Source organism: Macadamia integrifolia, chromosome 7 (genome assembly GCF_013358625.1).
Source record: "Macadamia integrifolia cultivar HAES 741 chromosome 7, SCU_Mint_v3, whole genome shotgun sequence".
Taxonomy (NCBI): domain Eukaryota; kingdom Viridiplantae; phylum Streptophyta; class Magnoliopsida; order Proteales; family Proteaceae; genus Macadamia; species Macadamia integrifolia.
In genome coordinates this window covers 35,405,566-35,420,328 of record NC_056563.1, presented here as the reverse complement: position 1 = coordinate 35,420,328, position 14,763 = coordinate 35,405,566, and the positions used below count along the sequence as shown (strand labels likewise).

The 14,763-nt window shown below is 37.5% G+C and overlaps 1 protein-coding gene and 1 long non-coding RNA gene across 2 annotated transcripts; both read left to right on the top strand.

The window, feature by feature from the left end:
• Positions 1–5,729: 5,729 nt before the first annotated feature.
• Positions 5,730–8,893, top strand: LOC122084600 (glutamyl-tRNA reductase 1, chloroplastic-like). The gene is made up of 3 exons (XM_042652983.1): positions 5,730–6,272; positions 6,839–7,080; positions 7,373–8,893. Exons 1-3 carry the CDS (start codon positions 6,014–6,016, stop codon positions 8,498–8,500), a joined length of 1,629 nt encoding a protein of 542 aa, XP_042508917.1. The 5' UTR covers positions 5,730–6,013; the 3' UTR covers positions 8,501–8,893.
• A 1,360-nt stretch (positions 8,894–10,253) lies between these two features.
• Positions 10,254–14,130, top strand: LOC122083890. The gene is made up of 3 exons (XR_006141746.1): positions 10,254–10,592; positions 10,700–10,801; positions 10,991–14,130. It is a non-coding gene; the product is annotated as an uncharacterized LOC122083890 (long non-coding RNA).
• The last annotated feature ends 633 nt before the right edge of the window (positions 14,131–14,763 follow it).

The window sequence follows — 14,763 nt, the reverse complement described above, 5'->3', positions numbered from 1 at the left end:
CAAACTGCTTGATAAATAGGTGTCATGTGTCCAACCTATTTACAGAGGTAATTTATTAACCTTTTTTATCTCCGCTACCACTCGGTATGAAACGTGGCACTGATGAATGATGATGTGGGTCCCAACGCGGTTTTCCAAGTCAACATTTGAAGCTCTTATCCACGAAAATCTCGTGCCATGATATTTTACAGTTAAATCGAAGTTGTTACACGTGGCGAAATTGTTTAGTTTGAGGGGTTACTTTTTCTTCCCATGAGCTATATACACGTGAATATGTATCATTATACACATCCGAATCAATATGATTTTATTTTTATTTTTTGGTGATAACAAAAAAGTTGCATTATAATATGAAAGAGGATCCCATAGCAAGATTCTATAGCAAGCAGGGTATGTGAGTAAGAATTTGCATGTCACATTGGTGTTCTGCGTAGTCTTGGAACAAGTTCTTTCTCAAGTTGTGTGGTCCTTCTACAAGCACATAAATGGTGTATAGGGGCATAAAGTTTTGTGGGATTTTTTTTTTTATTTCATCGGGTTGGGTGATAATTTCATGCCCCTTATAATTGATAGACATAACTTGTATGAAGATGATAGACATTGATTATTTGCAGTATAACAATTTATTATTATTTTGATTAAATGGCGTAGAGGCGATGGTGACATACATAAGTAGTCTAGACTGTGGATAATGGATTTGTTGCTTATACGAGCATCCAACATCTGTCTCATTTCCACCATTACATGGGTGAAAAGGGATATTTTTATAAGTAAAAAGGACATGTGTTTGTAGAAAAGATCAAATCTCTGGTTGTGGACTTTACTATCCAAAAAAAATCATTCCATTCAACGGATCTAATTTATTTTTTGAGAGGGGATAAGGATCCATTTTAATGTGCATGGATAAAGGAAGATTAACTTTCTCCATTTAACATTTACATGCTAAGGATCTAATGAGCTTCCTTATGAAGGTGTGAAAGGGTACTGGTGGTAATAGAAGGAGCAAGGGAATAGGGGAGGGGATATTTCATAAAAACTTTCGATATGCGATCCAGGTTGTGAACTGTGATATAGTGATGGAAAATAGAGTGGAACTAAGGTCCACATACCATATTATAGACCGTTAGGGAAAATGGCTATTTTGTATAATCTATAAATGGTGCATGAACACTATAAAAAAAAAAAAAAAAAAAATGGTGCATGAACCTAAAGTTCTGACCAGTCATGTCCATTTTGTGAGGTAACGTAATAAATTGAGTTTTTCATGCAGGATCTTATGTCAATGTACATTAAATTTTCTAAGTACTTTTTGTCCGAGAGTGTCCATTGTGTTGAAACAAAGGGTATATGAACACATGCAGAGTAAGATGGTTATTCACTTCATATGAGTACAAAAGAGATAAAAATAGAAGGTGCTGGTGCATCCTCCCTAGCTGCTTAAAGAATCTTTCCAATTTACATGAGAATGAAAGGCTTTGGGTGGGGTGGACCAGGCTAAACAATAGCACCAAAAAAAGGAACTCATAACGAAGATTTCAAACTTCCAAGCTTGGAGGTTGCAGGACAACTTCCTCATTTCCCCCATAGTCTACAACCAAATTGCCATTCATTTTTTAAGTAACAAAATAGAAAGGGGAATGTTTTGGTGTACAGCTGTTTTTTGTTTTTCATCGGACAATAATGCATCAAATAGGGTGATTTTGATCATTTCAACCAAGTATTTATGCTCATCTGACGACAATGAAGTCAGTTGTGCAAGGCATAAAAACTTTTGCCAAAAGGAAAATTGAGTTTCTCTAGCGGAGATGTCGTCTATCCTTCAAATGGAGGGATTTGTAGGGAAGCCTAGATCCTTTTCATCCAATTGTACCCTCTAGCCTGACTCACGCCATTGAATCATGGGTCCTTTTCATTCGGCTGTACCTTTCAATCCTATCTCAACCCATTAATCCATGGGGTGCGGGATGCAGTAATGGGGTTGGAGGCTGCAGCCGGATGATGAGAATTCAAAATCTTGAGATTTATGCCATTTTGTTTTCAAGAAGGAACAGATACTCTATTAAACTCTCCCAAAGCATTCACTAAAATAAGAAAAAGAAATTTAAAAACCAATAACACTCACCTTAATTTCTGGGCCTGAACCTAGGAGTAGGTTTTGCTAAAAAGACTATGAACCTGATGCCCGTTTTCTATTCAAGCAGAACACTTGGGTGCAATTGGGCCAGATGGACTCAGCCCGTGCACGGCCCTGCCATTCTAAAAAGGGGTTGAACTGAATTGGTCTTGTTTTCTCTCTCTCCTTTTTTTTTTCCTTTCATTTTACTACTAACGTAAATATTAATATAGAGCACGGCCGGTATGGTGAGCTCAAGCCAGGCTATGGTGTGGCCCATCCTTGGCATGGGCATCGTAGTCCTCATTCAGCCCGTAAACTGAAAAGCCCAACTTATGCCCTGAAAATTTCAAGTGGGCTTGGGCTCACTAGGCCAAACTTGCACCCTACTTTACAGATTCCTCATTAGAGAAATTCAACTGAATTTGATTATGAAATTTAATACGTGATTAATCTAGACTGTGTCTTCTCCACCCAATGATCAGGATGTCTATTGTTTCTCCCCTGGTGCAAAATGGATTATTTTTTTGTTTTTTTCAGAGAGTGCAAAATGGAGGATCACTTCCTAATGAGTTGCGTACAGAGAGAGAGAGAGAGAGAGAGAGAGAGAGAGAGAGAGAGAGATGGGAAGATGGCTATAAAAAGGGTAGAATAATAGTTGGATGGTGGTATCCCAGGTTGGCTTTCGATTGAGTGGACTCAAGGCAATAAGGGTTGTGGCGTGGTCGGGCACTCTCAGATTGGCGAGTGGAATCCCTTTTATTATGAGCAAATTGTTTATAGAGGCTTCTACTTTTCTTGGGTCCCAACATGATAGATCTAGAGTAACGACCACAAAAAGTACATCCGGATAATTCATCTCCAAGTCAATAGCATGTCGGGTAGGTCCTGGGGAGGATATAGCCATAATTCAGCAATGTGGGAAAGTTAACTTGATTTTGTGACTAGCAAAAAGGTTTAAAAACTTGTAATTGGGTACAAGATTGGTCTCAATTTATTTCAATTCAAATCAGCTTGGAATCCATTGGGAATAATTCCACATCGGTTAATCTGGACTTTAAAGCTAGTATCTTCATATACTTGTTGAGCCTTCATCTATGAGTTCAAAATTTTAGGTTGGAATAAGTTAAAATCATCCAAGAATTGGTTGAACTCAGCCATAAGTTATCTAAAATCAATCAGACTTTGTCTAACTTGGTGTGTGCAGATTGAAGATTAATCGGAATTGCTCCTAGTGAAGTTGATTGATTTGGATCAATTTTAGAACTATGACTTCAATTACAACTAAATATATGCCTAAATTGTCAAATTAAACAAATATTCAAACTCTTGATTTTAATACCAAGAATGGTGATTTTTGATCATCCAAAGTAAATAACATTTTAAGATACAAAAAAAATTAAGTTTAAGGAGATAATTTTCCTTCACCTTGAAAATTAAGTAGAGTGAGATAAAGATCATAACGAAAGTAAAGACATTTTCAAACATTTGCCTAAGGGGATATCAATGTCTATCAGATCGTTGATTTTCCTTCACCCAAGAAATTAAACTTTTTCCAAAGTTGGAAATAAGAGAAAAAATGAAGCAAATTACACCATTGTTGCTTAATTGATCAATAATTGTAGGCGTGTAGCTTACGGAGGCAGCGCAGCCACTACCACAGAATCACAGATGGTCCTTGAATTGAACGCGAGTGCAGCGTTTCGCCACGGCAAAATGAAAAGGAAAAGCAACATTTTTATAAAGTTTGTGGCTGATAGTCTGTTTTGTAAATTCTGCAATCTACGAGGGAGTGTCTCCATCGCAAGTGTTGAAACAATCAGATTTGATTGGACCCAACCACCTTATCACATCTTATCTCCTTTCTCCATAATCTTCTCTCCTCTCTAGATTTCAAAATATCCTTTTGTCTAGTTGTCTTCAAAAATAAACCTTGACATATCTTATGAGAGAGAAGCCCATTATGAAGGCCCACATTTGAGAGCTACATTATAATTGTGTGTTAGGATCTTAGTGGTATAATTAGTTAGAAAATCTACATTATCTTTTTATATTTCTTTTAAATTCTATTTTGTTTTGGTGTTCTTGAGGGATTAAGAAATAATTCCATCATGCCTTTGGTAGTTCTTAATTTCATCTCATAGTATTCTACTTTTTGATTTCACATAATACAGTTAATGCACATTAACTTACATGATATACGAACACTAGGATAGCCTAGTGGTGGAAGCTTCGGTTTGTAGAGCCGGCACCCAGGGGAGGAAGTCGTGGGATCGAACCCTGTCGTACGCATTGGCTGAGTATGTGTGTGTGTTTTCTTATTTATTCTGTACCCACTCGTGAGTTGCCTAGATGGTTATCTGTGCATATACGATTTAAGTGGAGATCATGACGGTGGCTTATTGCAAGGACATCTTGGTTAACAAAAAAAAAAAAACACTTATATGATCTAGTCTTAACTCTTAAGTACAACAAGTATACTTAAAATTGTGCTTCATTTTAAAATAAATTGAAATAACATTAGAATATTCTATTTCATCTAAAACAAATTTTATTCACCCTCTTCCCTAACTGGAAAAAACAAAAGGATGAAAATTTTCATGCAAAAATATTAGCATACAATATTGACAAGTTGTTTTCAATGACAAAGTTCTAAGTAAATGACAATTATGCTACAAAAGTAAATGAAAATAGAATAAAAAGAAAGTTCTATGCTAACATAATCGATGACGTGATTTTTCTATAATATGACATGGTCTCATGACACTATACCTACCAATTAAAATTGAAATTTATTAGAATGAATCATGCCACTGTAAAGTTTTGAAAATTTATTACTTCATGACAAAACAAATGACTAGCCAAAATGCAAGAAAAATAAGCTAATTTACAAATGAACGCTTAAATTTACTGTGAAATTTGATATGATTAAATGCAATTTACACATGTTTTTCCTATTCAATGGTTGGATCTCAATCAATGTGTGATAGTATTATTAGACGAACAACCTCAATTACTCTGTCATTGATTTTTAAGTGATAGAATTCATCATATCATCTCCTCAAGCTTATAAATGTGGAATTGATAACGAGATCAGCCTTAATTGGAATCAGTCAGAAGTTGACTGAACCCTAGAAATCTAGTATGAATCAATCACTCTAAATCATTATTCCAAATATTGGTATTAGAATTAAAAATCAACTCTGGCTATTCTGATTCTAGATGTTTTGGAACAATCAATTGTAGGGTTTATAGGATAAATATATTCTAGGGTTTTTGAGATTCGAGTTGAACCAATTGGAATTTATTTTGATAAGAGAATCAATAGAAATTTATCTTTTGGGTAAAAAAGAATCAATAGGATTTTTTTTTTTTTTATAGGAATCGGTGGTTTGGGGAATGGTAGAACTTGAATTAAATAAAAAAGAAAAAAGAAAAAAAAAGAAGTGTTATCTAGGTTGGTGTGGATAACGCGTGTGTTTGATTGGCCAATCAGAAGGAGAAGAAATCACAACCCATCAGAAATTCAGATTTTGCCACGGTCAATGCTTCCCCACCAACCATGAAACACCATCCTTTTTCTTTTATGACAAATAGGAAAGTGAAGCTCTTAACCTCTTACCCAAAAAATAAAATTAAAAAAAAAGAAAAAAAAAAGGAAAGAGAAGCAACGAATTGGCTTCCAACGACCACACGCCTAATCGCCTCTTTTTTTCTTTTGGTGAGTTTCGACTTCCGAGATTCCATTTTCCCTGTGGGACTCGCTGATCCAATCCATCACACATACGGTCTCGCCGTTCGGTGCTTCTCTCTCCTGGCGTTCCTTATCCTCTGAGGTTTGATCACCTGCAAGGGTTTCTAAGGCTAGGGTCTTGAAGCTCCGTTGTTGCTGCGGCTGCTATGGCAGTTTCGAATGGTTTCGCAGCTACCTTTGCAGGTGTGAAGTTGGAGTGTCTCATTTGCAAGACCTCCTCGAGGGCTTCTGATTCTAAGATCGGGCTCTTCACCAAACCCGCCGGAAATAGGAGAAGGATCGTTGAAAGACGGGTTTCTATTAGGTGTGACGGTGGATCTGATGTTTTGGTCAAGGATGATAAGACTGATTCCAGGGCTTCCAGCATTCTTGCTCTCGAGCAGCTCAAGACCACAGCCGCTGACAGTAAGTTCATCCCTATATCATTTTCATCGTAGTTGTAGTCTGGTAGTTGGTGACGCTTGATCGACATTCGCTTCTCTGTACCGGGTTTTCTGTTAATTTATACCAGTTTGAGATATGAGAATTGCCCTTTAAATTAGTGAAAGTTTAGACTTGTAATTATCATAATTGCAGTTCCTTCGAGGGGTGCAAATGTGACTAGGGAACTCACTTTTTCCTAACCCCCTCTCTCTCTCTCTCTCTCTAAATAATTTTCGCAGTTCCTCTGAATTTTCCTTTGCGAGTTTGAAAACCCTGAATGAATGATCGAGAAGTCGTGGCATGAGATAGAGAACCGCAACATTTATTTTCAATATATGTCCCTATGTCAACTAATTACTAGCAGTGTTAGAAGTGTTTTGAGTCGTAAATTTTGATTTGATGTACCCACTGCACAATCCCTCATAAACTGCTGAATAACTGGTTGATTATTCTCAAGTATTGAACCTGCAATTTTATAGGTTCCCCGTGGAAACCTACTTCAGAGGTATTCGAGGGTTCTCATGCTTTCCATATTTAATCTCTGTCAGGGTATACAAAAGAAAGGAGCAGCATTGTGGTTATAGGGCTTAGTGTTCACACCGCACCAGTAGAAATGCGAGAGAAACTTGCTATTCCCGAAGCAGAATGGCCACGAGCCATTGGAGAGCTCTGTGGCTTGAACCATATAGAAGAGGCTGCTGTTCTTAGTACCTGCAATAGAATGGAAATATATGTGGTGGGTTTATCCCGGAATCGTGGAATCAAAGAAGTGAAAGATTGGATGGCTAAGGTATACTCTTTGTGCTCAGCTTACACTCAAAATTTCCTTTCCCCGTCACATTTTGTGATGTGCACATTCAAGTTCATGGAGTCGACCATTCTATGGGTCTAAATTCGGAATTAACCAAGGGTTAATGTCATCTGACTGGTTTCTTCATTGGCCAAGCTTTCCCCACGTAGCAATGTAGTTCACAGAACTCCTTATTCCTTACTGAGCTTTTTCTGCTGATTAATTTTATTCTAGATTTCCTCCCTTAGATGTGGTGAATGTAGTTTTAACATTTTCATCTTTCTTTTGACAGACGAGTGGAGTTCCTGTTTCAGAGCTTCAACAACACCTCTTTTTACTGTATGATGATCATGCTACAAAGCATCTGTTTGAAGTGTCAGCTGGGCTTGACTCTCTTGTTCTAGGAGAAGGACAAATCCTTGCTCAGGTTAAGCAAGTTGTCAAAGTTGGTCAGGGAGTTCTTGGCTTTGGGAGGAACATCAGTGGCCTCTTCAAGCATGCCATCAGTGTAGGAAAGCGTGTTAGAACTGAAACCAACATTGCGGCTGGTGCAGTTTCTGTCAGCTCAGCTGCTGTGGAGCTTGCCTTGATGAAGCTTCCGGAATCGTCCTCATCCTCTGCCCGGATGCTGGTGATTGGAGCAGGCAAGATGGGAAAACTTGTGATCAAACACTTGGTTGCAAAAGGTTGCAGGAAGATGGTGGTTGTTAATAGATCTGAGGAGAGAGTTACAGAAATTTGTGAGGAACTGAAGGATGTGGAAATAATCTACCAACCCCTCACTGAAATGCTTTCGTGCACTGCTGAAGCTGATGTAGTTTTCACCAGCACAGCCTCAGAATCCCCCTTGTTCTTGAAAGAGCATGTTGAAGCACTCCCCCTTGCCAGTCCAGAAATCGGGGGTGTGAGGCTTTTTATTGATATTTCTGTTCCAAGGAATGTGGGGTCTTGTGTCTCAGGTGTCAATAATGCACGAGTCTACAATGTTGATGATCTTAAGGAAGTTGTGGAAGCTAACAAAGTGGATAGACATCGGAAAGCAATGGAAGCTCAAGCTATCGTCACCGAGGAATCCAAACAATTTGGAGCTTGGAGGGACTCTCTGGAAACTGTTCCCACCATAAAGAAGCTGAGAGCTTGCGCTGAAGCAATCAGAATTTCAGAGCTGGAGAAGTGCTTATCAAAGTTGGGTGACGTCCCAAAGAAGACACGGAAAGCTGTTGATGATCTTAGCAGGGGTATAGTTAACAAGCTTCTTCATGGTCCAATGCAGCACTTGAGATGCGATGGAAGTGACAGTCGCACTTTGAGTGAGACACTCGAGAACATGCATGCACTAAATAGAATGTTCAGTCTTGAGACAGAGATATCTGTACTGGAACAGAAAATCCGAGCCAAAGTTGAACAAAACCAGAAGTAACTTAACTCATTTCAAGAGAGATTGTAGGGTCATACCACATCTCTTCCATGGTTTGTCTTTTTATGTGTTTATATCGTGTTCTTGTATTGCCATCCACCATACTAGGAAGCAAGCAAAATTTTTTTGAAGGGAGCTTGATCAGTGTATCGAAGTCTTATGTCCCCAGATTTGCAGGGAGCAGATAACTAGTTGAATGAAAAACCATTAATGATGTTAAAGCACCAAGCACACTTTGTAGGAAATGATAATGCACTATTCTTCCGTTGAACTCTTAGAAGGGAAGGCTGTGATTAAGTCAGAAACTAGAGCAGATTTGGCATTTGTATTTCTATCAGATTAGCCATCTTCTGTTTTATAAATCAAAACTATGCTTGTTGGTGAGCCATTTTTATATACTGATGTCCCTTGCTTTCTTTGTTTTTGAAACTATGCCTAGCTATTATTTCCAGATAAATTGCAGATAACGGCTGTATTAATTGGCTTTTGTTTCCTGAATGGCTCGCATATCTGCAACAAGGTAGATAAGATGGGGCTCAAATTTTTTGAAATATCGCCTGGAGTAATATAAGTCTTGATGTGGATCTACATTATCCTTACATATTTTTACAACTTATCTACATCTGCATCAAGATAAGCACAACTGTAGATGCAATAAATGTTTTAGTCTCTCTTGAATGCAAATTAATAAACTAGTATAGATTATATCTGTAGCTTATATACCTTATAGTTATTATACTATACTGTAGTGAAGTATGTATACTGTATACCATGCACTATACTGTAAACCCTGTAGACTTACAAGACCCTGACTGTACAAAGGCCTTCTATTGTTATCAGACACTCACCGAAGCGTAATGATAGCCATCAATAAAAGAATTCCTTATTCACTGTGGGGAAGGAAAGATTGATCCTAATCCAAATCTCCACAAACAACTAAAAAACTTATCTTGTGAAACAACCCATTTTTCAAAATATATGAAATAACAATGTGGGAATAAGATTGGAAAAAAAAGAAGATCTGGGGATGCTTTCCCGCGTCATCTCAGATCCTTGACACTCTCTCCTTAATGATCATATATTTCTATGATGTAGCGTGGGAGATTCCTGCAGCCCACAACCCAAATGCAGTCAGAAAACCCTCAACTCTCCGGTGTTTGTTTAATGTATGGATTATGGGAAAAAGTGTTTTTGAGCCACCAGAGGAGGTTATGCTATTATGCTAGCATCCTCTCTCTCTATCCTCACATGAAATGATATCTTTTCCCTTTTAACGACCAAACTATTCCACCATCCGTCTCACTGGATTGTAATCATGGTTCAAGGATTGGGATTGGCCTTATTGGTACGTAGTATCTATATTGTCAGTACCCAATACTGGTACTGTAGTGGTGGTATTGATATTTCTATCAAAACTAAAAAAATGGTGGTATTGATACAAAAGAGGATATAATAGGTATGGGTATTTAGAGGGGCAGCAAAATGGTCTGTTCCAGCCTGATATAGTCTGTCCGTATTCGTATCTGTATCTGTATCCGTATCGGTCTAACAAAACCATAATAAAAATAATTTTCCCTGTTTTTTTCTTGGCATCCAAACATAGCCCCCAGGGAGGAGGAAAAGGACCAAAGCCTCCTCGCTCTCAAGCGATTACTTGCCACTTGCCAGTGCCCTTCCAAGTTTTCCTCTCGGATGCGCGCGCGAATCAGTTGTACGTTGTGCCCCTCCTCGGTCACTTTTTCTGTTTCAGGTGAGAGAAGCAACAGCAGAAGAGAGAGAGAGAGAGAGAGAGAGAGAGAGGTTCTGCAGCCCTAGTTTGACCGATACTACCACGATCTGATTTTCTCTCTTTCTGTTTCATCATTTCGATTTCTTTTTCTTCAGTTTCTGTTTTCTTCGGCTCTATAGTTCCTTTGTGGTCTTCGGCATTTGAAAACTCTGATTGATCTGAATTTTCTGATTCCGAACTTTTCTTACGTCCTCTTTCAATTTCTTTGCGGGTGCTTCGTAGTTGCTTCAACTTTGGGTTTTAAAAGAGGTGATTCTTGCTGTCGATACGTGGAGAGGAAAATTTTCAACTGGATGTTTTCATTAGGTTTTATTTGTTTACATGATTCATTACATCGAGAATTTCGATTTCTACTTACGAAATCGTATCTTTAGATTTAATTTTGGCTAGTGTTTTTTTTTTTGAGCACGCAGATTTGACGGTATCCCTTTTGCCGGTCAGGATCTGTGGAATCTTAAATTCAGCTGTAATGTTGGCGCTGGATGCTTCGCCTGTGCCACAAGTTATTGGAGCATGTAATTTGTTTTTGGAGTGTGTTTTCCTTTTTATTTTTTATTTTTCTTTAAGCCAGGTTCTGAAAATTTTAAATTTCTATTCGCGAGGCTGTGTGTCTGAAGCTTGATGGTTGCATGCCATTTTATATTTTAATTAGGATGGTTTCTTGTCATGTTAATCTTCTTATGTCTTTTGTTTGTTTGTTCCAGGGTCGGTCAATTCTCTACTCAATTAACTGACACCAACAGGTATTCTTATTTCTCTTTAGAACTGCCTTTTGAGCTGACATGGGCTTTTAGCTCTGGTAATTCATCAATCATATTTAATTCTCTTTTGATCAATGAATGAGTCCTTTTGTTTGTGAGAAAGGTGATTTCTCTATGAAATATGAAAGGGTCGATGCAGCTAATTTAGCAGTTTGGTCCTAATTTAGTTGCCATTCTTGCTGAATGGATGTCCTTTCTGACCCCTAATTGTGATCCTTAACTTGATTGAGCACCCACTTATAGGGTTCAATGAGTCCTTTATTTATTTTTTTTCTCTATAATTCCCAAATCTTATGTCTAGTTTGCAAGGTTTGAGGTCTTGGTTTCGCTTGTGATTTCACCAAGGCCAAAAGCCAAGATCTGGTGAGATCAGGGCGAAACTTTGATATATTTTGTTAGGGAAACTTGGGGATGGGTTTCGAAGGCCTTATGGCCAAGTTAGCCTCTGAAACTTGTCATCTAGCTTATTTTAGGCCTTCTAAACACAATGGAAACATTAGATTTTAAAAAATAAAACCCAAAAGGATACTTTGACCTCGGACCCTAGGTTGGTAGTGTTTGGCGAAGGTGAACTCTACCCTAGGCTATTCCACACAAAATGGTGCTTGTACTGACAAGGGTTCTTGAGAAGAAATGGAGCTCTAAGAGTTGATGTTGCTTCAATCTTTAAGTGGTGAAATTGACAATTCTCAGCTATAGAGGTGAGAGTTGGCAAGAAGCACCAAAAAATAAAGTCTTGTGGGGTTTTTCTTCACAAGGAGAGACAAACGAGAAAGGTGAGAACTAGCGAGAAAGATGTGAAATCCTGTCGAAATGGGGTTTAAAACATCACGTAACTTGGGTTGGTTCGACCGAGTTGAGTCAAAACCGAGAAAAGAACTAAAATATCAGTGATATTTTAGTTTTCTAGTATCACCTATGGTCTTGAATCATCAAATCCAAAAAACGAGATCTAAGCAAGATCTCGGCGAGACCTCGAACCGTGCTAGTTTGGACTTCTTGTGGTTTTCTTTCAGTTGAAGATTTATAGGGAGCTATCACTTTCTAGAACAATAGGGAAATAATACACTTATGGAACACAAGCAAATTAGGGCCTCTTTTTTCTTCCATTGGAATTAGCGGGAAATTAAGGAAAAAATGTAAAATAAACATTTAAAGCTTACCCTTATGATAGAATAAGTAATGAAAGTTAATATCAAGGCTTAAGATCTCGATCTCGCCCCTTAATCTCGCTAAGCCAAAAAAGAGAGATCAAGATCTTGCATTTTTTCCCGGTCGACTCGGTGGTTGGTCTCAGTGGCCATATGGCCTTTGTAGCCCTTGAAACTTGTCATTCAACCTATTTGGCCTTCTAAACACAGTGGAAACATCCGTTTTATAAAAATCAAACCTAAAAGGGTATTTTGACTTCGTACCCTGTTTAAGTAGTCTCCGACTCTTCGGACCTAGGCTAGTATGCTCTATTCCACAATTCACATTCCACATTCCACACATGACACAACATCTAATACTTTTAGAAGTTAGGACACATATATTCAATTTAAAAAGTGTAAATAATCATAAGAATTTAAAAGATATCATGGATAATTACTTAATTGTTTAACATTTAACATTGATGATTGATGAGTGATGACTGATGATTCACATTCACATACATTGAAATGACTTTGGATAAGCCACATAACTACATAGGTACAATACATATTACATAGCACATGTAGGGTAGGAATGAAGTTTGGCAAGCCAAAGGCACCAAAATCCCATTAACAATGTGTTTTTTCTTCAAAGTGTAGTGAGAGAGTCGAAGTTTGGGCTATTTCTTGATGAGATGGGGTTGAGATTTGGTGAGATCTCGGTCTGGATATGGTTGATTTTGTGTATCACTTGTCATCTCGTCTTAGAAATCCAAAAAGAGAGATATTAATGAGATCTTGCCGAGATCGTAAATCATGAGTTAATTTACGCCATGTGAGTTTTTGGTGTAGATGAGTGATGGCACCAATGAACTTGTGACTGTGAGAATGTTGCAAGTGAGTATAAATAATTGTAGTGTAAACACTTGTAGTATAAGTTGTCTTTCAGCCACTATTTATTTTGCAGGCCCACTTTCTTTGTGTCATGTCGCAGTTCTTTATTGAAATTTAAGATTTTGTGAACATGGTAAAATGCTTTCCTATATCTTTTAGAACTCTCCGGAGAATCTTCTACAGTCTCCCTGTAATACTGATGGGATGTAATCCTGGGAAATAACTAATATCTGAGCAGCAACTCAAAACTAACCTTATCTCTTCCAATCTACCTCCTTTCGTTATTGGGTCAGCTTGACTCAGATATACTTCACATGTTTCTAGCGATTCACATGGCATCATCAAATGATACAAGTCTTGGATAAGAATCTACAACGCACTAGAGCGCCCTTGTTGATGATCCTTTACTCCGACAGCATCTAGGGTTCCTCGAATAATGTGGTATCTAGAATTCTTATATGGTAGAAAATTCATCTATCTTGATTATTTCACAAGAAAAAGGAAAAAAAGAAAAAAAGGAAGAAAACAGAGGATCTGTTGAATTTCAAATATTCAATTTCACCAATAAGATACGGAGGCTTACTTCACATTTGGAATTGCACAGAAAAGACCCAATTAGGATTTTCCTTGGGAGGTATCAGGAAAGAATTGGAATGTAATAAATATTGATTCATACAAAAGAAAGAGTTATATTGATTCAAATGCTGTTCCGATGGAATAGAAAAAGAGGAGGAAGAAAAAAACCAAAGATTTCGCATAGTACTTTTGATAAAAAAAAATAATAATAAATAAATAAAATTAAAATCTAATTTATTTCTTACCCTTCACTCGATGAGAAAATGGGTCAGATTCTACAGGATGGATCAAACATGTGGGACTTCAGGAAGATGAAAGGGAATGAAAAATAAAAAGAAAATTGGGGATCAATCAATATACTTGTAATGTTGAATCAGAATAAACTAGGACAGAAATAAGGGTCGAACTCTTCTTTGGCGTCAATGTAATACCTATGAATAGTCATCGACTTCCAGGGAAAGGGTAGGAGAATGGGACCTATGTTGGATTACAATGCTTTAGACATACGATCATCACTCTTCACTCTGTTATTCTATTTACTCTTAGAAGGAAAGAATTCAATCAAAATACTTAATAACACGACGATACATTTATACAAAACTTCCACCCCGAGCACATGCAATGGAGCCGTCGACAGTTAAGTGAAATATGGATCTTGTGGAATCATATTGAATATTTGACGATACATTCTGTACCTTGCTAAAAAAACCGATCCTTGATTACCAACCACAAATAGGATAAATTTTATCTAATAAGGTCTCCTAATTCAGAGCTGATGGGCCCTACTACTAACACTAATTGCCTATAAAATGTTAATTTTTTATATCCCTTTTGGACCTAAAATTTGAGCCCATTACAAATAAAAACACTTGAAACAAAAGCCCATACCCATATACTATCAAAACAGGTCCAAAATAAAAGATCGAACCACATCCAATGGTGGTGATTTTGCTCCTGCATTACCCTCTTCGTTGTATAGTTTTGACCATCTTTTACTGATTTGGCATTGTGGATGTGTTTGGTGGGTTCTAGAATTTGGAGAACCTTTTTTTTTTTTTTTTCGTTTTGATTATCTTTTTGTTGTTGACAAAAGGGGGAGAAGATAACTTCTGA

Coding starts and splice junctions, on each gene's coding strand:
- LOC122084600 (XM_042652983.1), top strand. CDS start 6,014: ATGGCAGTTTCGAATGGTTTCGCAGCTACCTTTGCAGGTGTGAAGTTG. Junction 6,273..6,838: donor CAAGACCACAGCCGCTGACA/GTAAGTTCATCC, acceptor AATCTCTGTCAG/GGTATACAAAAGAAAGGAGC. Junction 7,081..7,372: donor TGAAAGATTGGATGGCTAAG/GTATACTCTTTG, acceptor TTCTTTTGACAG/ACGAGTGGAGTTCCTGTTTC.